Source organism: Scyliorhinus canicula, chromosome 5, assembly GCF_902713615.1.
Source record: "Scyliorhinus canicula chromosome 5, sScyCan1.1, whole genome shotgun sequence".
Taxonomy (NCBI): domain Eukaryota; kingdom Metazoa; phylum Chordata; class Chondrichthyes; order Carcharhiniformes; family Scyliorhinidae; genus Scyliorhinus; species Scyliorhinus canicula.
This window is the reverse complement of record NC_052150.1, coordinates 49,552,003-49,575,494: the sequence shown is the minus strand read 5'-3', so window position 1 is coordinate 49,575,494 and position 23,492 is coordinate 49,552,003. Positions and strand designations below refer to the sequence as shown.

The following is a 23,492-nucleotide window of genomic DNA, read 5'->3' as shown; positions in this document are numbered from 1 at the left end:
CAGCAAAAAAAACAAATAGCGTTAATCAACTGCGTGTTTCATGCACTGTCAATTTTTTTCAATTTGCCAGGAGAATGTTGCCTCAATCAGTGTGATTTATCATACTCATCCTGGCCTAAAACAACATTTCTATGTATTTTAAAACATTTCTCAATTTCTCAGTCAATCGGTTTCTGCTTGTACTCAGTAAGCATTAGTTCCTCTTCTTCCTTGATATCCTCCAATCATAGAACAGGGAGGGATGTATTTACTGAGGACATAAGGACAAGGTTTACTGTGTAGGTCCCTATCAAGATTGCGAGGATGTAAGTGACGAAGAAAGACAAATGCTTACTGCGTAGAACCAGAAAATGATTTGCTGAGAGCTTCACCGGAAAATTAAAAAATACATAAGAGCGATTTAAAGAGTGGAACAGTGCTCAGAACATCCTCCTACCTGCATTCAAGGAATATCAGAATGTTAAAAGGGAAAAACAGAAGGATGTTACTCAGAAACAAAGAATTTTAGTATCTCAGATGGAGGCCATTCAGACCATAATAACTGCTCCAGTATTTCATCCATCCTGGGAATCACAGATGCAATCCTCATTATTTCAGTCCATTCATTTTAATGGATAGAAAATCATGAGTACAGCACCCACGATGTCCCAATATGCACAGTCGGGACACTGCAGTCATCCAAACCCCAAAATACTGTTACTTTTGAGTTATGGTGGTTTGCAAAACATTTAATCTGCTTATTTTGAGTCAAACTTTCAGAATTAAATTTCTAGAAGAGGAACTAGGATGTTGTGAAGTAAACCGTCAGTGGAGCACTTCAACTTCTGCTTGACCCTGATGTTGGTTTCACGGCCTTCATGAAATGAAATGAAAAATGAAAATGAAATGAAAATCGCTTATTGTCACAAGTAGGCTTCAAATGAAGTTACTGTGAAAAGCCCCTAGTCGCCACATTCCGGCGCCTATTCAGGGAGGCTGATACGGGAATTGAACCGTGCTGCTGGCCTGCCTTGGTCTGCTTTCAAAGCCAACTATTTAGCCCAGTGTGCTAAACCAGCCCCTAACGTGCTAGACACCAAACTCAGAGCCCTCACATCAGTCTCATGGGTCACGTCATGTCAAAATCTTCCCTATTTACAAATTCTAGTTTTCAACACAAATCATTTTGCTGCAGGGTTTACAGAATTGCAGCAAGCAGCAATATTTGAAAACAACCTTGTAGGGGTTTCTCCATCTCTGTTACAGTGCACGGTGGAGATGATAATTGCATCATAACTGGAAGTCCAATGAATCAACTTGGTGTTCAAATTACCACAGTTATTGTGTAAAGCCCAATGGTCTAGGAAATCAAACAGGGAAATGGAATAAAATGGAAGTCAATTTGTCAAAAAATGGAAGTCATAAATAATATTTATTTTATTATTTATTATTAATAATAATTCGTTATTTATTTTTTATTACTTATTATTATAAAGCATTATTTTGGAGAAGAATTATTACAAAATAGATTTTTTAAACAGATTTCAAGTTGAGAAGATTTGATGGAGTTTGGAGAGAAAAATGATTCCCCCTGGCAAAAAGGATCAATAGCCGGAGGTTGCGGATTTAGAGTCATTGGCAAAAGGTCCAGAAGGGGGATTTATTTTTCACTCAGGGAGTTGTCAGGATCTGGAATGCTCTACCTGAAATGATGGTGGCAAAATTTTTTAAAAGGGTATCGCAGGATGAGGAACTTAGAGGAGCATAGATAAAAAGTGAAGGTGTGGGACCGGGGTGCATGATTGCACTTTCAAAGACCAACGCAAGCACGGTGGGCCAAATGGCGGCACTGCTGCCTCACAATGCCAGGGACCCGGGTTCAATTCCAACCTTGGCTGACTGCCTGTGTGGAGTTTGCACTTTATCCCTCTGTCTGAGTGGGTTTCCTCCGGGTGCTCCGGTTTCGGCCCACAGTCACAAAGATGTGCAGTTTGGTGGATAGGCCATGCTAAATTGCCGTTTGTGTCCAAAGGTGTACAGTTTAGATGGGGTTATGGGGTTACAGGGATAGGGCGGAGGACTGGGCCTAAATGGGCTGCTCTTTCAGAGGCGATCGGGGGGTACCCTAATGTCGGGCTCTGGGCAGGGTAGTACCATGTCACACCCGATGCCATCTGGGCACTGTGAGCCTGGCACCAAGGCAGTACCACCGGGTGGTACTGGGTGCCATCCTGGCAATGAGTACACAGGTGGCACTGCCAAGGTGCCAGGCTGGCTGAGCCAAGGTGCCCATTTTGCATCTTGCCCATGCTGGGGATCGGGCTTGGGGATGCCCTGACGTTATGAGGTGGTGTGTGGGGGGGGGGGGGGCAAGGATTCTCTAATTAGTAAGTTGGGGTGTCCGGAGACTGCAGTACGGCACCCCGATCTCTGTGACTGAGTGTGGCCTTGACAGGGCGTTCCTCACCGAGGACCAGAAAAGAAGCAGAGTCACGTTTAATAGCGGGGTCATTCATGGTGCTGCAAGCGCCGGGAAACAGCCAGTGAAACGTGCCCAAGGCGTGACTCTGTTTCTTTCCCATTAAATCGTGGCCTATAACTTAGGAAGATCACTCCTTGCAACTCTGCCTTGAAATTTCCATCCTCATGAGATTGGCAACAAAGTTGAGTGGCTGATTTGATTTGCCTAAAGGTCAAAGTAGTTTGATTCCTTAATTTAGCTATTTATTTGATGTGAAAATGTATCTTACTGGGCGTGATCTTCTGGCCACGCTGCGCCGGAAAAGCAGCTCGCTGCGGTGCAGCGTAGCCGGTGAAAGCAGGGAGACCCCGCTCCCTGTATCTACACGGCTCGCAAAGCCACACGAGATTCAATGTAATCCCGCGTGACGTTGCATGGAGAATCCCGCCCACAATGGGTGGGATCAAGTTTTGGCAAATCTGCATATTAGAGCGAGGCAGTAAGCCTCACTCTTATGTTCAGATTCCCAAGGTACTGAGGCTTTGGGATTCAATCCCTTCGTCTTGGAGACTCTGGCAAACGGCGTTTGGTACTGGTCTCCACAAATGGAGACCAGACAGAATGACTCTCTTAGGGGTCTCCAAGGGGATCAGAGGCCCCCACCCCAGCTGCATGCCCTTGAGCAGGGTGGTACCCTGGCACTGCTTGTGCCAGCCTGGCACCCTGGAAGTGCCAACTTGGCACCCTGGCAGTGCCACCTGGGTGCCAGACTGGCACTGCCAAGGTGCCCAGGTGGCACTGCCATAGTGCCAGGTTAGCACTTCCAAGGTGGCGATTGGGCTGGGGTTGCCCACTGTGAGTATGAGAGGGTGCAAAGGGCCGGGGGACCAACCCATGTTGCGTTCAGGCTGGGGGGGAGGTCAGGGATTTTATTTGTGAGCCTCGGAGTTCGGGACACCATAACAAAATGGAGTCCCGATCTCTCGCTACACCGGGCAGTTCCGGAAAGCAGAGCTCCCAGTTGTAAAAAATGGGGCTATGTGCATTCCCTGTTGTGGCCCCTAATTCAACACAGGTAACGTTGAATAGCCACGTGTGCCCTTGCACTCGAGTGTCAGGAAACACGCGGCTAAACACGCTCTCCAGGAGACTTTGTTCCCTTTGGGAAGATCGCGTCCATATTGTTTTGATAGTCAACACATTTATGTGTGGGGTGGTCAAGTTATTTGGTACTTAGGGTCCTCCAGATCTTTCTCCATAATGTCAGCAGAAACCTGGAGAAATGGAATGCGTCCACTGCGTTTATCACAACGACCTTTATATTGTTAATTGCCCATTTGATTGAAACACTTTAACAGTTGTCCATGTTACCACCTTTTTAGTTGTGCCTTATAATAAGAAAAGGTTGCTGGGTCAAAATCCTGGAACTCCCTCCACTGTGGGCGTAACCACACTAAGTGGTGTACAGCAGTTCTAAAAGGTGGTCACTACCATTTTCTTAAGGGCAATTAGGGATGGACTGTATTTGATGGCCTAGCCAGTGATGCCCATTAATTGTGAAATAATCTTTTTCAAATTCTAAAATAATACAACCCAAATATGTGTCTCAGTCAAAATGGTCAAAAGTTCACTCTTTTTCCTGAGAGGTGATTTTTAGTGTCCATGGTAAACTAGTGACATTTAATAGAAATTACATTAATACCTTTGTGAGGAACTGGTTAGTTTTGAGGACTTACTCTGCTGGGAGCTTTGCAACTATTGTCAATCGTTGGTAATATCTACCACCTATTGCACCATTTCCTCTTGGTCACTTCCTGCTACTTGGACACTTGTCACTTTAGTTGGATATGTTCAGCACAGATATGATGAACACAAATCTTGTGCAACATATGGTGATGAAACACTCTCATTCTTTCCGAGGTCTTCCTGGTATCATTAATCAACCCCCACCCGAGAGATTATGTCGAGTTCAAGGCATCAGGGAAGATTCATCGTGATTATGATCATTCCCACTTGAGAATATGATGAGTACATTAAAACAAAACGAGCAGCAATTGTTGAACCAGAGGAACTAAGTGCGAAAAAGGAAATAGATTGTACTGGGGATTAAACAAGAAGGTGGTGAGTGAAGACTTGCTGCAACAGATCACAAGAGAGCAGATACAGGAAGAACATGGAGGAAGCAGCAGATTGATTCCACTTGCGAATTACTTTGTTTTGCATATCCTGTTTATTGTACAGGATTGGAGCTGATGGTGAGAGGTCCCTGGGGGTCTACCCTGTAAAATATGCAAAATAACGCAGGCGTTGTCAAAGGCAGTGAAACCCTTGGCAGGTATCTTGGGCCATTTTGAATGGTCAGTGTCAAATTGTAATAACCCTCACGAGGACTCCTTGGGATTGGTGATTGATCTCCCCGTGGGATTTGTGGAATGCACATTCCCATGGTGAGCGAATTAGCCGGACCCTTAAATGTAACTCCCAGGCCTGGATCAGCACATCTGATAGTCCTGGGCTTGGACGTTTGTTTTGAGTGTCACATAGCGGCTTTATTTTCAGTTTAAAGTAAACCCGTTCGGCCTTTCCGTGCCTCCTGGATTAATTACACAAATCTAAAATGTTTTTGCAAACATCACATGGTTACATTGTCATCTTGCTTCTGGGCTACTACCTGGCTGACCCTTCAAGCTGTCTGTCGATCCAGTAATTTGGATCTGCGCAGTCTTTCCCCCCACATTAGGGAGGGTCCCAAACAGACTCCCAATGTTGAGATTTTACTTGTGAAAAACTGTCTGTTGCTGTTGCTAAATGTAGCCCTCAGTCTAACTGGACTACATTTGACAGGAAAGGAACTTTATTCCATTCCATTCCATTACACTTCCATTAGGGTTTAACTGACGAAAAGAGAAAACAATTTCCTATTGGGTAGTCAGCAAATGAAACTTACCAAACTCATCAGTCATGTGTAGCGATACCCTAATTGGCTGGGACCCCTCACATTCTGTTAATTGTGCTGGAGGATTTATGCCCATATCTCAGAACACAATTGGCACCTCCGCTTAGCATCTCTCCCTCAGTGCTTCACAGGAGTGTCAGCTTAGATTTTGTGCCAACACTCTGAACCTACAGGGCTAATTCGCTGGCTTTGAAAGTAGACCAAGCAGGCCAGCAGCATGGTTCGATTCCCGTAACAGCCTCCCCGAACAGGCGCTGGAATGTGGCGACTAGGGGATTTTCACAGTAACTTCACTTTGAAGCCTACTCATGACAATAAGCGATTTTCATTTCGTTTCAAGTGGGACTTGAACACACAGCTTTCCAATTCAAGAGGTGTAAGAGTAACCACTGAACCACAACTCACTCACAAAGAATAGATCAAGGGCGGGATTCTCCGAGCCCGCGCCGAATCGGAGAATCGGCCGGGGAGGAGGGGGCGTACAAATCTCGCCACGCCGCTCTGACGCCGGGCCGCCGATTCTCCGGAGAATCGGCACCAATCGCGCCAGTGTGGTCACCGGTCGGGGGCCGTTGAAAGCTGCCCGCTGGTGATTCTCCACGCTCGACGGGCCAAGTGCCCGCCGAGTCCTGCCAGCGTCGTTCACGTGTGGTCCTACCTGGCAGGACCTTGGCGTTCTGGCTGCGGGGGCCGTCCTGGTGGGGGGCGCGGGAAGCTGACTCCCTGGTGGCCAGGCCCGTGATCGGGGGCAACCGATTGGTGGGCGCACTCATTTCCAGGAGGGGGGGAGCCTATGTTGCTCCACGCCGGGCCCCTGTAGGGCTTTGCTATGTTGCCTGGGAGCCAGTGTGGCGAGCCCGTGGTGAGGTCCCGCGCCAGCCGTGGCGCGCATGCGCGGACCCGTGCCTGCCATGTAGGGCCAGCTTTCGGCGACGGAGCAGCGCACAGCACTCAGGTGCCATACTAGCCCCTGAGGAAGGGGAGAATGACTGGTCCTGAAGGCCCGTTGACCCCGGAGTCACTCACGCCAGTTTTGACGTCGGCGTCAACACTTGGTCGGGATTTCGGAGAATCCCGGCCCAAATATTAGTTTTTAATAAACAATTTTATTGAGGTATTTTTGGCATTGTAAACAGTTACAGTATACAGTAATGTGCAAACATCAACCCAAAACAGAAACATAGTGCAAAATACCAGTCCTCTCTCATAAACAGTGACCGCCTATTTATCCCTTCTATTCTACTCTAATCTACCCCCCGCCCCCCCCGCTGACATTTAATTCCCCGCGAAGAAGTTGATGAATGGTTGCCACCTTCGGGCGAACCCTAATCCAGATCCTCTCATGGCGAACTTAAATTTTTCCTGCCCTAAAAAGCTCGACATGTCCGAGAGCCGTGCTTCGGTCTTTGGGATCTTTGAGTCCCTCCATGCCAGCAGTATACGTCGCCGGGCTACCAGGGAAGCAAAGGCCAAGACGTCGGCCTCATTCTCCTCAGAGACCCCAAAGATTGCCACCACTGGACTCATCACCACCCTAGTTTTCAGTACCTGGGACATGATGTCCGCAAATCCCTCCCAGTATCTCCTAAGTTTTGGACATGCTCAGAACATGTGGACGTGGCTCACTGGCCCTCCCGCGCATCTAGCACACTTGTCCTCCACCCCAAAAATTTGCTTATCCGGGCCACCGTCATGTGGGCCCGTTACCCCCTCCTCCATATCCTCGCCGAGTTAGTCCTCCCACTTGAGCTTCAGTTCCTCTGTCTGGGACTCCTCCCCTTTCATAAGTTCTCGGTAAATATCCAAGACTTTCCCCTCTCCTACCTCTCCCCTCGAGACTACTCTGTCCTGGATCCCATTTGGTGGGAGGCGTGGGAAGGATGGGACCTGTCTGCGTATGAAGTCACGCACTTGCAAGTACCGAAAGTCATTCCCTCTTACTAGTCCGAAGCCCCCCCCCCCCACCCCCAAGAATATATTGCCCATCCTTCCCACCCCCGCCCGCCGCCACGCTCGGAAACCACCGCTTGTACTCCCAGGGACGAATCGGTGGTTGGCGCATAATGGAGACCAGACCGATGCTCCCACCTCCCCTACATGCCTCCTCCACTGGCCCCAGATCTGCAGGGCTGCCACCATAACGGGCTGGTGCTGGTGGAGTACCTGGCCGGTGGGAGCGGTAGGGGGGCCGTGACCAGGGCTGCCAAACTGGTTACCCTGCACGAAGCCGCCTCCACTCGCCCCCAAATAGACCCCATATCCACCATCCAACTCCTTACCATGGCTATATTGGCCGCCCAGTAGTAGTTGCTGAGGTTCAGCAGCGCCAGCCCCCCCTCGCTACAGTTCCTCTCAAGCATCGCTTTCTTCACCCGCGGGGACTTCCCCGCCCAGACAAAGCCCATGATAATCTTGTTGACCAACCCTTTTGAAGAAGGACCGCGGGATGAAAATCGGGAGGCACTGAAAAATAAACTGGGATCTTGGGAGGATTGTCATCTTGATTGTCTGCACTCTCCCTGCAAGTGATAGCGGGAGTGCATCCCATCTCCTAAACTCGCTCTTCATTTGCTCCACCACTCTAGTCAAATTTAGCTTATGCAGCCTGCCCCAGTCTCGTGCCACCTGTATCCCTAAGTATCGGAAAAGTTTTCCCACCATCCTAAATGGCAGCACCTTCAACCTGTTCTCCTGGCCCCTCGCCTGCACTACAAACATCTCACTCTTAGTCATGTTCAGTTTGTACCCTGAAAACCGGCCAAATTCTTTCAATATTCCGAGTATACTGTCCATCCCGGCCAGCGGGTCTGCTATATACAGGAGCAGGGCGTCTGCGTACAGCGAGACACTGTGTTTCACCCCTCCCCTTATCATTCCCTTCCACCCCCTCGCAGCTCTCAGGGCAATCGCCAGAGGCTCTATGCCCAGTGCGAACAGCAACGGGGAGAGTGGACATCCCTGTCTGGTCCCCCGGTGTAGTCTAAAATAGTCCGGTGTTGTCCTATTCGTCCTCACGCTAGTTTTTGGGGCCTGATGCAATAGTCTAACCCAGCCAACAAAGCCCTCCCCGAACCCAAACCTTCGGAGTACCTCCCACAAATAGTCCCACTCCACCCGGTCAAAGGCCTTCTCGGCATCCATTGCCACCACTGCCTCTACCTCTCTCTGGCCCAAATATTAGTTGAACAAAAATAAAAAAACAAGTGGTAATCATACTGCTCTCTCAAAACATCCCCCCGTGAGCTCATTGCAAATATAAAATAGGAGCAGGAGGAGGCCATTTGGTGCTACATTACACATTGAGTTTTTTCTATGGTCAATTTAAATTGAATTATTATATTATTTACATCTACCTTACTGATGTGGAACTCCAGTCTTCTGACATATCGCTCTATCGCTTTGATTTGCTGTAATGAGAAGCGAAAATATCATTAGGTTCAGTGGCTAATAGCAATGCACTGACCAGCAGGTTAATAATCTAAGCATCCACAAAATCACAGAGCAGAAAACTGGATAGAAAGGGAGTAACGGCCATCTGAATGCTGCTTCTATATCTTCATTGTTCATGTAAAATATTTCATCATTAAACATTTACTTCTTGAACAAAATCCTGCAGCAAGCGTATGCATATAACTCAAGTCACTAAACCCAAGTACATTTTGTGGGTTACAAGTACACAACATTTGACTATTTGTGTCACTGTACGTTACAGACTCCACAATATTCCTCACTAATATCTGTCGCTCAAGTAAATTATATCATAGCGGTGGATTATGTATTTCCAGCAGGAAAATCACATTCACACTGAGCACAAGTAGGGAATGGGTGTCAGGAATTTCCTCAGAGGGCTGGGTGATGGGTCTAGACGCAGGGGAGGGGGTTTGCTGGGAGGGGCTTCATGATTGGCAACTACAACTTTGGAAGGGCTAATGATATTCAGCCAAAGTCAAATTGACCAGCTGAGAGGGCCACTGAGGAAATTCCCAACAAGGATGGCAATACTTGTCACTGGACATTCCTACTACAATTCCCGCTGCCACTACCTCCAGTCAGGAACATGGGACTGCTCTTTGCCAGTTTCTTCGGCCAGTTCTGTCATTACAATTCTTCATGCAGTTGTTGGTGAATGCATCTAAGGGAATTCATTATACTGCAGAACCATATCAAATATGGCCTGGTTCTGCAGTATGACTCAGTTTCTACTGTGCCAAACTAGACTAAGATCGAAAATAATGTTTCTATTTTTAAAATAAATTTAAAGCACCCAATTCTTTTTTTTTCACAATTAAGGGGCAATTTAGCGTGGCTAATCCACCTACCCTCCACATCTTTGGGTTGTGGGGGTGAGACCCACGCAGACACAGGAAGAATTTGCAAACTCCACATGGACAGTGACCTAGGGCCGGGATCGAACCCGGGTCCTTGACGGCATGAAGCAGCAATCCTAATCACTGCGCCACCATGCCACCCTGGTCCCCAATATAAATGACCATTAGAAATTCAAATGGAGGTTCGCCCATTTTATTGCTGCAACTTCAGGAGAATTTCCTTTCCTGTGTTTCAAAGGCTTCCCTTGAAGGTACTGGTCTGAGTGGGCAACCTTGCCCCAATGCCAGAAAATTCCCAGTGGGATTATAATAAAATTGAATTTATTATACCATTAATCCATATAGATAAAGTCTCACCTTCAGGAGATGTTGAATAGGTATGATAGACACTCACCTTATCCAGATCATACAAAACTCCCTGTGAATAAAACATATAAAGTATTACATGATGACATGCTATATTCAATTTCTGTTTTCTATAAAGTATTTACGATACTGCCCAGGTTTGGGGGCCAGAGCTATTGAGCGGATAAATGAATGAGGGTTCACTCCAGACTAGATTGAAGTTACTCCTGAAATATGTTTATTGCTGCAAAGTTTGCACATTTAAACGTGCCATCGACTGTGGCATTCTATTATCTTAACAGCAGTGGTTAAATAATATTACCAGTCCCTTGACTAGTAATCTGGAGACCCAGGGTAATCCTCTGGGGACTCAGGTTCGAATCCCACAACGGCAGATGATGGAATTAAAAAACTTAAAATAACTACGTAAAAATTAGATGGTGACCATGAAACTATTGTCATAAAAGCCCAACTGGTTCAGTTTAGGGAAGGGACCCGACCTGGTCTGGCCTAGCCTACATGTGACTCTTAAATGGCCGAGCAAACCACTCAGTTGTATTCAGCCACTACAAATGGGTCACCCGGCATCGACCTAGGCAGCTGAAATGACAACGGCAACCTAGCCCTGTTGACCCTGCAAATTCCTCCTTACCAACATTTGTGCCAAATTTGGGCAAGCTGTCTCACAGACTAGTCAAGCAACAGCCTGAAGGAATCATAACCCCAGACACCCCCATCACATCCTGTGCACCGACAGGGCAAAGGTGGCAGCGCACTGGTGTACGTGAGGGAATTGCCCTGGTACATCTACTCCAAAGTCTCAGAAGTCCCTCTCAGCTTATGAACACCTGCACCATGACAATACCGATAGGAGTAGCCACTGCATAGTCCTTGAGATAGAGAACCTGGTGGAGTGGTGTAACGACAACAATCTCTCCCTCAATGCCAGCAAAACTAAAGAGCTGGTCATTGACTTCAGGAAGCAAAGTACTGTACACACCCCTGTCAGCATCAACGGGGCCGAGGTGGAGATGGTTAGCAGTTTCAAATTCCTAAGGGTGCACATCACCAAAAATCTGTCCTGGCCCACTCACGTCGACACTATCACCAAGAAAGCACAACAGCGCCTATACTTCCTCAGGAAACTAAGGAAATTTGGCATATCCACATTAACCCGTACCAACTTTTACAGATGCACTATAGAAAGCATCCTATCGGGCTGCATCACAGCCTGGTATGGCAACTGCTCGGCCCAGGACCGCAAGGAACTTCAGAGAGTCGTGAATACCGCCCAGTCCATCACACAAATATGCCTCCCATCCATGGACTCCTTCTACACCTCCCGCTGCCTGGGGAAAACGGGCAGCATAATCAAGGATCCCTCCCACCCGGCTTACTCACTTTTCCAACTTCTTCCATCGGGCAGGAGATACAGACGTCTGAGAACACGCAGGAACAGACTCAAAAACAGCTTCTTCCCCACTGTCACCAGCAGCGCCGGCCCTAGGGTTGCTAGCGCCCCGGGCAAGCTGAACTTCGGCGCCCTTCGGGGGGGGGGGGCGAGGGGGGCGGGGGCGGGGCCGAGGGGGGCCGGGGCGGGGGGGCCGAGCCCGAGGCGGGGGGGGCGGGCCCGAGGCGGGGGGGGGGGGCCGAGGCGGGGGGGCGGGGCCGAGGCGGGGAGGCGGGCCCGAGGTGCGGGGGCGGGGCCGACGGGGGGCGGGGCCGAGTGCAGACGGAGGGGGGGGGGGGTGGCCGGAGGGGGGCGGAGGGGGCCGCCCTGGGGGAGGGCGGCCACCGCGCATGCGCTGGTTGGCACCGGCCCAACTGCGCATGCGCGGGACCCGAGTCTCTGGCGCCCCCTAACACATGGCGCCCCGGGCGACTGCCCGAGTTGCCGGTGCCTTTGGCCGGCCCTGGTCACCAGACTCCTAAATGACCCTCTTATTGACTGACCTCATTAACACTACACCCTGTATGCTTCATCCGATGCCAATGCTTATGTAGTTACATTGTATATCTTGTGTTGCCCTATTATCTATTTTCTTGTATTTTCTTGAATTTTGTTTAATTCCCTTTTCTTCCCATGTACTGAATGATCTGTTGAACTGCTTGCAGAAAAATACTTTTCACTGCACCTCAGTACACGTGACAATAAACAAATCCAATCCAATCCAATCCAATCTACACATTGCGGATATTCTCCATCATGGTGTGTGGCACTACCACTGTGCTAAAAGGGTACACTTTGAGCAGATCTAACAGCTCAAAACTGGGCATCCATTAAGCGCTGTGGGCCATCAGCAGCAGCAGAATTGTACTCAACCATAATCTGTAACCTCATGGCCCTGTATGGCACTCTACCATTATCACCAAGCCAGGAGATCAACCCTGGTTCAATGAAGAGTGCAGGAGTGCTTGCCAGGTATACCAGGCATACAGAAAAATGAGGTGTCAACTGATGAAGTTACAAAACAGGGCTACTTGCATGCCAAACAGCATAAGCAGCATAAAATAGACAGAGCATAGCGATCCCACAACCAATGGATCCGACTGCTCTGTAATTCTGCCACATCCAGCCGTGAATGGTTGTGGACAATCCGACAAAGCTCTGGGGGAGGAGGCTCCACAAATATTGCTGTCCTCAATGAGCGAGAAGCCCAGTGCATCTGTGCATGCTGAAGTATTCGCAATAATCTTCAGACAGAAGTGTTGAGTGGATGATCCATTTCGGTCTCCTCCGGAGACATCAGATGCTCCTCTGGAGCATCACAGATGCCAGTCTTCAGTCAATTTGATACACTCCGTGTGATATCAAGAAATAGCTGAAGGCATTGGATAATGCAAAGGCTAAGGGCCCTGACAATATTCCAGCAATAGTACTGAAGACTTGTGCTCCAGAACTTGCCATACCCCTAGCCAAGTCACTCCAGTACGGCTACAACACTGGCAGCTACCTGGCAATGTGGAAAATTGCCCAGGTGTGTCCTGTACACAAGAAACAGGGCAAATCCAACACAACCAATTACCGCCCTATCAGTCTACTCTCCATCATCAGCAAAGTGATGGAATGAGTCATCAACAGTGCTATCAAGCGGCACTTGCTCAGCAATAACTTGCTTATGGATGCTCAGTTTGGGTTCTAGTAGGGTCCCTCAGCTCCTGACCTCATTACAGCCTTGTTTCAAATGTGGACAAAAGAGCTGAATGCCAGAGGAGAGGTGAGAGTGACTGTCCTTGATATCAAGGCAGCATTTGACCAAGTATGACATCAAGGAGACCTAACAAAACTGGAGTCAATAGGAATTAAGGGGAAAACTCTCTGCCGGTTGGAGTCATACCTGGCACAAAGCAAGATGGCTGTTGTGATTGGAGGCCAATCACCTGAGCTCCAGGACATCACCACAGGGGTTCCTCAGAGTAGTGTCCTAGGCCCAACCGTTCCCAATTCCTCAGGTACTGAAACTGTTCATGCCCAAATGCACATGACCTGGCCAATATCCAGGCTTGGGCTGACAAGTGGCAAGCAACATTCATGCCACACAAGTGCCAGGCAATGACGAATCCTCCAACAAGGGAGTATCTAACCATCGCCCCTTGATATTCAATGACATTCCCATTGCTGAATCCCCCAGTTTCAACATCCTTGGAGTTACCATTGACCAGAAACTGAACTGATAAACCATATAAGTGCTGTGGCTACCAGAACAGCTCAATGGCTAGGAAACCTGCAGCGAGTAATTCAGCTCCTGACTCCCCAAAGCCTGTCCACCATCTGCAAGGCACAAGTCAGGAGTGTGATGGAACATTCTCCATTTGTCTGGATGAGTGCAGCTCCAACAACACTCAAGATGCTCGACACCTTCCAAGACAAAGCAACCCACGTTTTTGGTACCCAATCCACAAACATTAATTCGCTCCACCGCTGACGAATATGGGCAGCTATGTGTACCATCTATAAGATGCACTGCAGGAACTCACCAAAGTTCTTTAGGCAGCACCCTCCAACCTGCGACCACTACCATCTAGGAAGTTCAAGAAGGCACCTCATTCACCGCCATATTCGCAAGAGAAACTAGTAATGGCCAATAAATGCTGGTCTAGCCAGAAACATCCACATCCCGTAAATAAATTTTAAAAAAATCTGTAATCCCAACTCAAAGGAATGAAATCAAGCTAGAATATTGCAGTCCCATTCTCCAACCCATGTTCTTAATCAATGTAGTTCCTACTGGGATCACAGTAAAAATCCATGAAGTTGTCTTTCATTGAAAAGTAGGGAATTCATGTTAGCTACAAACAACTTAAATTAGAATAAATGCAAAATACAGATAAAAAAAAATAAAAAAATAATAATCTGTAATTTTGTCACAAGTAGTTGCAATGTAGTTACTGTGAAAATCCCCCAATCGCCACACTCCGGCGCCTGTTTGGGTACACTAAGGGAGAATTCAGAATGTCCAATTCACCTAACAACACGTCTTTCATTACTTGTTTGAGGAAACCGGAGCACCCGGAGGAAACCCACGCAGACACAGGGAGAACTCCGCACAGACAGTGACCCAAGCGGGAATCGAACCCAAGACCCTGGCGCTGTGAAGAAACAGTGCTGACCACTGTGCTACCGTGCCGCCTAGCATGATATTTAATTTTTTAGTTAATATTCTGGAAGGACGCACTCAGACGGTAAACTCAAATGTCTGCTTATTTTTCCTGAGACAGCGCAAAAAGTGCACTGTCTTTCTTGTACTATGATTGGCTTAAAATATTTAATATTAGCCACTTTATTTGAGCAATTTACTCCGGCAATAGTCAATAATTATTATGGATGTCCAATGACAAAATCAGGAATCTCTGCACAATGTGTCGATGAGGTAAAAATGTTCACAGGAGCTCGAACATTTCATCACTTTGTGGTGTTCAAATACATTTTTATGATGCCACAATGTTTGTGAATTTGTCAGCCTATGAACTAAAAGGGAAGCAGTTTAGCTTGCACGCGAACTCCAAAATGAAAAGGTCTCCAGCTTAACCCCTGGTCTGCACTGATCTCAGCTGGGATGGTTGATGTGCGACAAGACAATATCCTTCCTCTGGGGCGGAGAAGGAAAAACAGCTGGATTCTGCTTCCAATTCTTGTCCTGGGGGACTTGACGGTGAAGTCCCCCTGGATGAATACTCTGCCAAATATTCATTATCGAGATTCAAACATGCTGAACTATTTGAGGGGAGGAGGTGTAAGGGAAGGTAATGAAAGGTTGATATCAAATTTGCAGCACCAGATTTCATGTTAAGTGGTTTAGGGGGAAAACTGGAATTAGAAATAAAACCAGAAAATGCTGGAAAACATAGAGACAGAAACAAAAAGTGACAAAAAGCTTTTCAGATCGACGATCTTTCCTGTCATTTTTAAGGGTGTGATATTTGGTTCTGGTGAAGAGAACACAACCAAAAAGGGACTAATCTTTCTTTTCTCTCCACAGATGCTGACTGACCTACCCGGTGTCTTTCCCCCATTTTCTGGTTTTACTTCCATTTTGGTTGGTTGGGCTCCCACTTACCAGTCTGGAATCGCGTTTCATATCTTTCAGCTGGGCAGTTAGCTTGTCCAACTCTGTTTGGTGCGCCTCCAGGTACTCACTGTTTAATAACACAAGAGAAAGGGTTAGAACAGAACATGACTTAATGTGCATTTCCTTCCTAGCAGATGCTCTAAATCATGTAGCAGACAATGTACTATTCTTCTGCTCAAATAATGTGGAATCTGATTCCAAAGATGTGCAGCTTAGTTGGATTGGACATTTTTTTTGCTTTCTTTTAAATGTTTCCAATTAAGGGCAAATTTACTGTGGCCAATCCACCTACCCTGCATATCTTTGGGTTCTGGGGGTAAGACCTATGGTAGGCCATATTAGGGGTATCGCGGTACCTAGGTGGGATGTACCTTGTAGTATAAGTGGTAGAACCTGCCTGCTGGTTCCGCCCAGCAGGCGGAGCATAACAGTCTGTGCTTCACCCACAGCAGTCATTCTGTACCGGAGCTGGTGGGGTAACTACTTGTTCATTAAAGCCTTCAATTGGACTACAATCTCGCTTCAGTAGTGATTGCTCATGCATCAAGACCGACAGAAACATAGGGAGAATGTACAAATTGCACACGGATAGTGACCCGGGGCCAGGATCGAACCTGGGTCCTCGGCGCCGTAGGGCAGCAGTGCTAACCACTGTGCCATCGTGCCGCCCGGGTGAATTGGACATGTTAAATAACAAAAAGGTTACGTGGGGCTACGGGGATTGGGTGGGGGCGTGGACCTAGGTATGGTGCTCTTTCAGAGGGTCGGTGCAGACTCAATGAGTCGAATGGCCTCCTGCACTGTCAGGATTTTATTCTGTTCTATGATCCACTTGCTATCAATGTTGTACGATCAATTTAAAGGATAATTGCTTCTTGGTATATCCATAGTCACTTAGGGGTTAATTAATTCTCTGTGGATGGGTTGGTACAGTAGTCCCCCGTTATACCACGCTCCGCAATACCGCGGTTCGCGATATACCGCGGGGGGGCTTATGGACCCCAACTGTCAGTTGTGTCAATTTCAGCGGCCGGCTGATTATTTCAGTGAGAGAGCAGCTTCCCTCTCTGGATCAAAGTGAGCCGGCCGCTGAAATTGACACTGCCGGCTGCTCTCTCCCTCCAATCAGAAACGTTAAAACTTAAAAGTTGGATTGTAGGGAGAGAGCAGCGGGCAGTGTCAATTTCAGTGGCCGGCTCACTTTGATCCGGAGAGGGAAGCTGCTCGCTCACTGAAACAATCAGCCGGCCGCTGAAATTGACACTGCCGAGGGGGGGGCGGGTGTTGGGGGGAGAAGAGGGGGGGGCGGGTGTTGGGGGGGGGGGGGAGAAGAGGGGGGGGAGAAGAGGGGGGGGGGGTGTTGGGGGGGGGGGAAAGGGGGGGGGCGGGTTTTGGGGGGAGAAGAGGGGGGGGCGGGTGTTGGGGGGAGGAGAGGAGGGGGGGCGGGTGTTGGGGGGGAGAGGAGGGGGGCGGGTGTGGGGGAGACCCCTCTGTGGGTGTGGGGGAGACCCCCCTGTGGGTGTGGGGGAGACCCCCTTGGGGGTGTGGGGGAGAGAGGGTGGACCTGCGGGTGTTGGGGGAGAGAGGAGGGCCCTGCGGGTGTTGGGGGAGAGAGGGGGGCCCTGCGGGTGTTGGGGGGGAGAGGAGGGGGGCGGGTGTTGGGGGGGGAGAGGAGGGGGGGGGGTGTTGGGGGGGGAGAGGAGGGGGGCGGGTGTTGGGGGGAGAGGAGGGGGGCGGGTGTTGGGGGAGAGGAGGGGGGCGGGTGTTGGGGGGGAGAGGAGGGGGGCGGGTGTTGGGGGGGAGAGGAGGGGGGCGGGTGTTGGGGGGGAGAGGAGGGGGCGGGTGTGGGGGAGACCCCCCTGGGGGTGTGGGGGAGAGAGGGGGGCCCTGCGGGTGTTGCGGGAGAGAAGGGGGCCCTGCGGGTGTTGGGGGAGGGGGAGAGGTGGGGGGGGGGCAGAGGTGGGGGGGGAGAGGTGGGGGGGGAGCGGGTGCGGGCGGGTGTGGGGGAGACCCCCCTGTGGGTGTGGGGGAGACCCCTCTGGGGGTGTGGGGGAGAGAGGGTGGACCTGCGGGTGTTGGGGGAGAGAGGAGGGCCCTGCGGGTGTTGGGGGAGAGAGGGGGGCCCTGCGGGTGTTGGGGGACGGGGGAGGAGAGGGGGGGGACGGGGGAGGAGAGGGGGGAGGGGGCGAGCCGGAGGGTGTGGGGAGGGGGCGAGCCGGAGGGTGTGGGGGGACAGGGGGTGAGCTGGACGCTGTGGGGGAGAGCAGGAGGGTATGGGGGAGAGGGGGAGAGGGAGCGAGCCGGAGGGTGTGGGGGGGAGAGGGGGCAAGCCGGAGGAAAAAAAAAAGAAATTGACACTGCCGGCTGCTCTCTCCCTCCAATCAGAAACATTAAAACTTAAAAGTTGGATTGGAGGGAGAGAGCAGCGGGCAGTGTCAATTTCAGCGGCCGGCTGATTTCAGTGAGAGCAGCTTCCTTCTCCGGATCAAAGTGAGCCGGCCGCTGAAATTTTAATTGGATCCACGATGGGGGTTTTAAATTTATTTAAAAATCTATGCTAGCGCTTCCCATTGTGAGTCTACAGGGGTCTGACCTCTCCCCCCGCCCCCCCCCGTAGACTCTCAATGGGAAGCGCTAGCATAGATTTTTAAATAAATTTAAAACCCCCATCATGGATATCCATGGCTCGGATACAACGCGGGTGGCTGTCTTGGATCCCAACACCCGCGTTATAAAGGGGGACTACTGTATTTCCAAATAACTAGCTGTCTTCTGCAAACAGGTAATACAGCAGAAAATAAATACAATTCCTTTTGAGCCTGTGACTCAGAAATATTACTTATCATGCTTGACCTGACAACAAACAGAATCTATAATTGGCAACGGTCAATCTTTAATTCATCAGTTTGGGGGGTTTTGAACAATCACAGGTTCTTACATTAATCCTTTCTTCAGGGCCTCGTACATTTCTTCCATTCGTTTTGGCTGCACGTCTTTGGGTGTGCAATTGTTCTTGTAGGACGAAGCATTCATTTTCCTTATTTTTCCTTGTGGCTTTTTGATAGCTCCGTTATTTCCAATGAAGGACTGAGACCTGTGGGGAGATCACATCAGTCAGAGGAGCAGTTACAATTAGCACCTTGAGTGAAATCCAAATGGGGTGCCACATTTGGAGGTGGTTTTGGGGGGGGGGGGGGGGGGGGATTCATGGGGGGGTACATTAGGCAAGGTGGTGGCTGAGGTTCGGAAGGGAATGATAGAATGAAATTGTTCGGCTCAACAGTAATGTGCCACCAAGCTTGGAAAAGAAAGAATGACTGGCATTTATCTAATTCTGTTCGTGACCAAGGCTTCGGAAAGCACTTTGCAGTCATTAAAGTAAAGTATTGTCACATTTTGTAATGCAGGCAATGTTTCTTCAGAGGAAATACCTTTTCCAAGGACACATAATAACCTGACTGGGAAGAGATGCAAGAGAGATGGTTTAGTATGGGTGGAAGAAAGAGGACAAGGTTCTTTAATGGGGGTATTTTGCTTCTCCCACCCCTACCTTACCTCCATTAATTGGTCGCAAACTAACTGATTTAAAAAGGGTCCCACGTTGCCAGTGGCCTAAACATTCTGCTCCTCAGTGGGAGGAAGTCCTGTCCTTGGGAGCTGCTGGCCAATCTGATTGGCCGGCAGCTCTAGCAGTCCCAGCAGCATCAGAACTCAATCGTGGCTACTGCTGGGACTGCAAGCTGCCCCACAATGAAGAGGTGGTGGAGACTGGACTTGGCTAAGTCCAGGAACTTTGGTTGTGGAGGGATCGAGCACCATAGGGATGGAGGTAGGGGATGGTCAGGTGTTGGAAAATAGACGGGGAGGCTCTAAATGAGAGCGGATGAATAGCTACATCTTCAAGAGCTATCCTTTGTCCCTTATACCCATCCACAGAGTTTGAGAGGAGGAATGAAGAGTTGCATCAGCCTGGACTGGAGGAGGGTGACGGTGTCATGGCAGCTACCAGGAAAACAAATCCATCTTCAAGAGCTATCCTTTGTCCCTTACACCCATCCCACAGAGTTTGAGAGGAGGAATGAAGAGTTGCATCAGCTTGGACTGGAGGAGGGTGACGGTGTCATGGCAGCTACCAGGAAAACAAACCCACATGTTGAAGAAGCTTTTGTTCTGTTTGCAGACCAGTTGAACTTTGAGGGAGTGGAGCCCTCACTGTGGATGAATCTCACTGGTTAATCACATGGGTGCAAATCAATGATGTCCTTTATCTGGGAGTATCCAGTAACAGCAGCGAAACCCACTGCTCTTAGTGCCAATAAGTCCCATCTATCTGGAATTGAATGTAAGGCTCACCTCTGACAACTAGTGCACCAGTGACCAGCGAGGTGCATGATGCCAACCAAGGTCCACTGTTGACTCCTGTAAGAAGCCAGAAGTGAAGAAGCTCAGACTATAGTGACTTAGGCAGCTGCTGACAGGGCTTTGTGAGCAGTGCTGCAAGATGTGAGATCTTCAACTATTATGGCACAGATCTCTGTGGCCATCTGACTGGCGAATTGCAGTCTCCTGTGTTCCACTGGTTCTCAGTCATCTCAAGATAGTGGTGATGGTTATGTACTTCAAGATGACACAGGCAGGACGGTGAAATGGGCAGAAACATAAAAGAAGATGTTCACCAAGGAGAAATGTGAAGTGATGAACTTCAGATGGAGTAATGTGGAAAGACAATTGTACTGTAAATGTCACAATTTTCAAAAGTGTAGATGAATAAAGAGACCTTGGTGTCCATGTACATTAATTTTAAAGATGGCAGGGTAAGCTGACAAAGTGATCAAAATAGCATATCATTTGGGTTACTCGAATTCATAAATAGAGGAATAGAACATAAAAACAAAGAGGTCATGCCGGAACTTTACGAATCCCTGGTTAGGCCTCAACTGAGTGGATAATTCTGGGCACCACAATTGAGGAAAGATGTAAGGGCCATAGAAAGGGTGAAGAGGAGCTGTACCCAGGATGTTATCAGGAGATGAGGGCCTTCAGTTATGAGGAGAGGCTGGAAAAGTTCTCCTTTGTGCTCCTTGAACCAGAGATAACAAAGAGACATTTTTCAGGATGATGAGAGGTTTCGTTCGATTCGATGGAGAAAAATAATTTCCTCTGGTGAGTGAGGCAATAACTAGAGGTCATAGACAAAAGATATAGAAGTGAGATGAGGAGATTTCTTTTCACTCAGTGTGCTGGTTAGGATCTAAAGCACTCTACCGGAAATGGTGATATAAACTAATTCCATAAGGTATTTTAAAAGGGAATTGGGCAGGTACCTGAGGATGAGGAATGAAAAGCTGTGGTGGTGGGGCTGAAGCACAATCATGGTTTCAAAAATCTAGCGCAGGCATGTTTCTATGATTCTATGAGCTCAATAAGCCTGCTTACAGCCCTCTGTACATGAGGAGAATGAAAAAAAAAATGTAAACTACTTTAAACCAAATACAGTGAACCTGCTTGGCTCACATCATTTTTGTTTCATACTTGTTTCAGCATAAGTGCAGCAGATGTTAAGCTTTTTAGGCTGCTTTTTGCTGCTGATTTTCCACCTCTGTTTTCACATCAGTAGTTTAACCAGCTGTCAAAGATAAGTGAACGGAGTTCTGCGTATGTGCTTAAGTGGTTTATTTTAGCATATCTTCACACGCTCACATTTTTCCCTTTGGGGAATAGTTGGGAAGTAGTGGAAGGATTCCCAAACTGGTTATCAGCCCATCGAACTGCATTGTGAATGCTCCTTCCGTGACCAATAAGTCTTGGCGTTGGACTCAAACCCATAGCTTCTGGTCCAGAGGTAGCGACGCTACTATTGTGCCACAAGACCTCCTGCTGTTGAAGTGTGAAGGCACAGAACTCTGTGCATTTGTTTAAATGTAGAGACATATACCGCTTATTGAAAACAACAATGAAACCACATGTTTATGTACCTACCTAGATCTCCTTTCCAGCTGCGTGCTGAAGCCGGCAAAAGATTGGCTTCTAATGATACCATTGGGCCCGCCTGGCGAAGAGGGTGAACCTACTGACATGACTTTTGGTAACCCGGAGGAGATTTCTATTTGAGAAACAAAAAATATAAACAAATGAGCAAATCTTCAAGCCACAGTACTTTCAAGCAGACTTTTTTCCTGGAGCTTTCCGAGAACAGTGGGATAATGTCTGGATAATGAAATCTGAACTGCTTACACAGGACAAGGGAAGGGATGAGCAAGAGAACAAGTGAGAGGGAGTATGATGGAGTGTGTGAAAGAAAAATGAGATACATGTGTGAATGAAAGAGTTAGAGAGACTGAGTGCAAGACTGAGGCGATGTTGTATTGTAATATCGCTCAGCAAGAGATAAGCTTCAACTTGGACCAATTTATTAGATGACGTACAAACATTTGGCAAGCTTTCAAATTTATGTTTGAAGTTTGAAATAAATGAAGAGAGAGCTCAAGATAATGGTTAACAAAATGCAAAAGAAATGTGTGACATGGCAGCTACTGTGAAAAATGGATTAAAATTCACAAATTCCATAAAAGTTAGATAAAAAGAATTAAACTTGAAGTGAGGAAGCCCTGATTTGACAGATGTCTTACTGACTTTACTGTGTAACCTTATGTTTGTCTTTCGTTGAGGCTGGGTTCGGCAGCACTAATTGCTGAAGCCTTTGCTCTCCTGGTCAGCATCCCATTTTCAACCCGCACAACTCACCTTCCCTGCTGGCTCCCTGTAAACCACAGCTCATGGGAATTCTATTGTCTTTCTCCTGTCCCAGACCAAGGCTGGATTCTCCATCACACCCCCCCCCCCCCCCCCCCCCCCCCGTGTTGGGTTGCTTGGCTGATGATAAATGTTCCCTTTAATTTCTCTTAGCTGAACCAAGCTGATTCATTGCATAGCCCTGTCTTTCTAAGGTTGGCATATGATATGTGGCCTCTTTCCTCCTTGCATGATAGGTTACAGGTAGCTGCGCAGTTGTGTGCCTACCCAGCTTGGAGAAAACAGGGTTTGCAATCTTTGCTAAAATTATACATTGCTGACGCGTGCAAATTATTTGATAACTTGATGTAATGTTCTTGTAAAGTATTGTGTGAATTCAACATCACACAATTTCACCTTTCAACCTAAAAGAACTGGCTCCCCTGCTTTGTACCCCATTCATATTGGATCGTTTCCAGTGGTTTTGTAATATGGCTCAGTTCCCTTGGTGCACACGTGCCAGATTCTGCAACAATACAGTCTGGTAAGTTTGTTTTCATTCATTCGTGGGGTGGGAGCATCATTTGCCAAACCACCATTTTTTGCCCATTCTTAATTGCCTTTGAGAAGATGGTGGTGAGCCTCCTCCTGGATTACAACTGAATGGCTGGCGAGGTCATTTTAGAGGATGATCCAGAATCGACCACTTTGCTGTGGGTCTGAACTCGCAGATAGGCCCGACCTGGGAACCAAAGCAGATTTCCTTCCCTGAACGACATTATGAAGCAGCTGGCTTTCTGTGACAATCTGGGAGTTTTATGGTCACCATTACTAAAAATAATTTTTAATTCTAGATTTGTTTTATTAATTGAATTTAAATTCCCTAGCTTCTGCCGGGGAGGTTGGGGGAGGGGTAGATTTCTGGGTCATTAATCCAGGTGTCTGAGGTATTGAACATGTGCCAGATTCAACAAGAATGCAGCACTGCTGTGCCAGAATGAAGGCAGCTTTACTCATATGTAAGGTTGCAAATAATGCAGCACTGCAAATGTGTATGATTCGGCAACAATGCAGGACTGCTGTGCCAGAATGCAGGCAGCTTTACTCATATGCAAAGTTGC

At 48.2% G+C, this 23,492-nt stretch overlaps 1 protein-coding gene across 6 annotated transcripts in view; it reads right to left on the bottom strand.

Annotated features, from left to right (window-relative positions):
- Nucleotides 1-23,492, bottom strand: part of ripor2 (RHO family interacting cell polarization regulator 2) — a 310,961-nt gene that overhangs the window by 62,987 nt on the left and 224,482 nt on the right. For all 6 annotated transcript variants that reach the window (XM_038797027.1, XM_038797033.1, XM_038797031.1 and 3 more), the window contains exons 2-6: nt 21,619-21,742; nt 18,578-18,733; nt 15,628-15,706; nt 10,119-10,142; nt 8,750-8,803 (exon numbers count right to left, since the gene is read on the bottom strand). In XM_038797027.1, the coding sequence (XP_038652955.1) occupies nt 8,750-8,803; nt 10,119-10,142; nt 15,628-15,706; nt 18,578-18,733; nt 21,619-21,742 (437 nt within the window). The remainder of the gene's footprint in view (nt 1-8,749; nt 8,804-10,118; nt 10,143-15,627; nt 15,707-18,577; nt 18,734-21,618; nt 21,743-23,492) is intronic.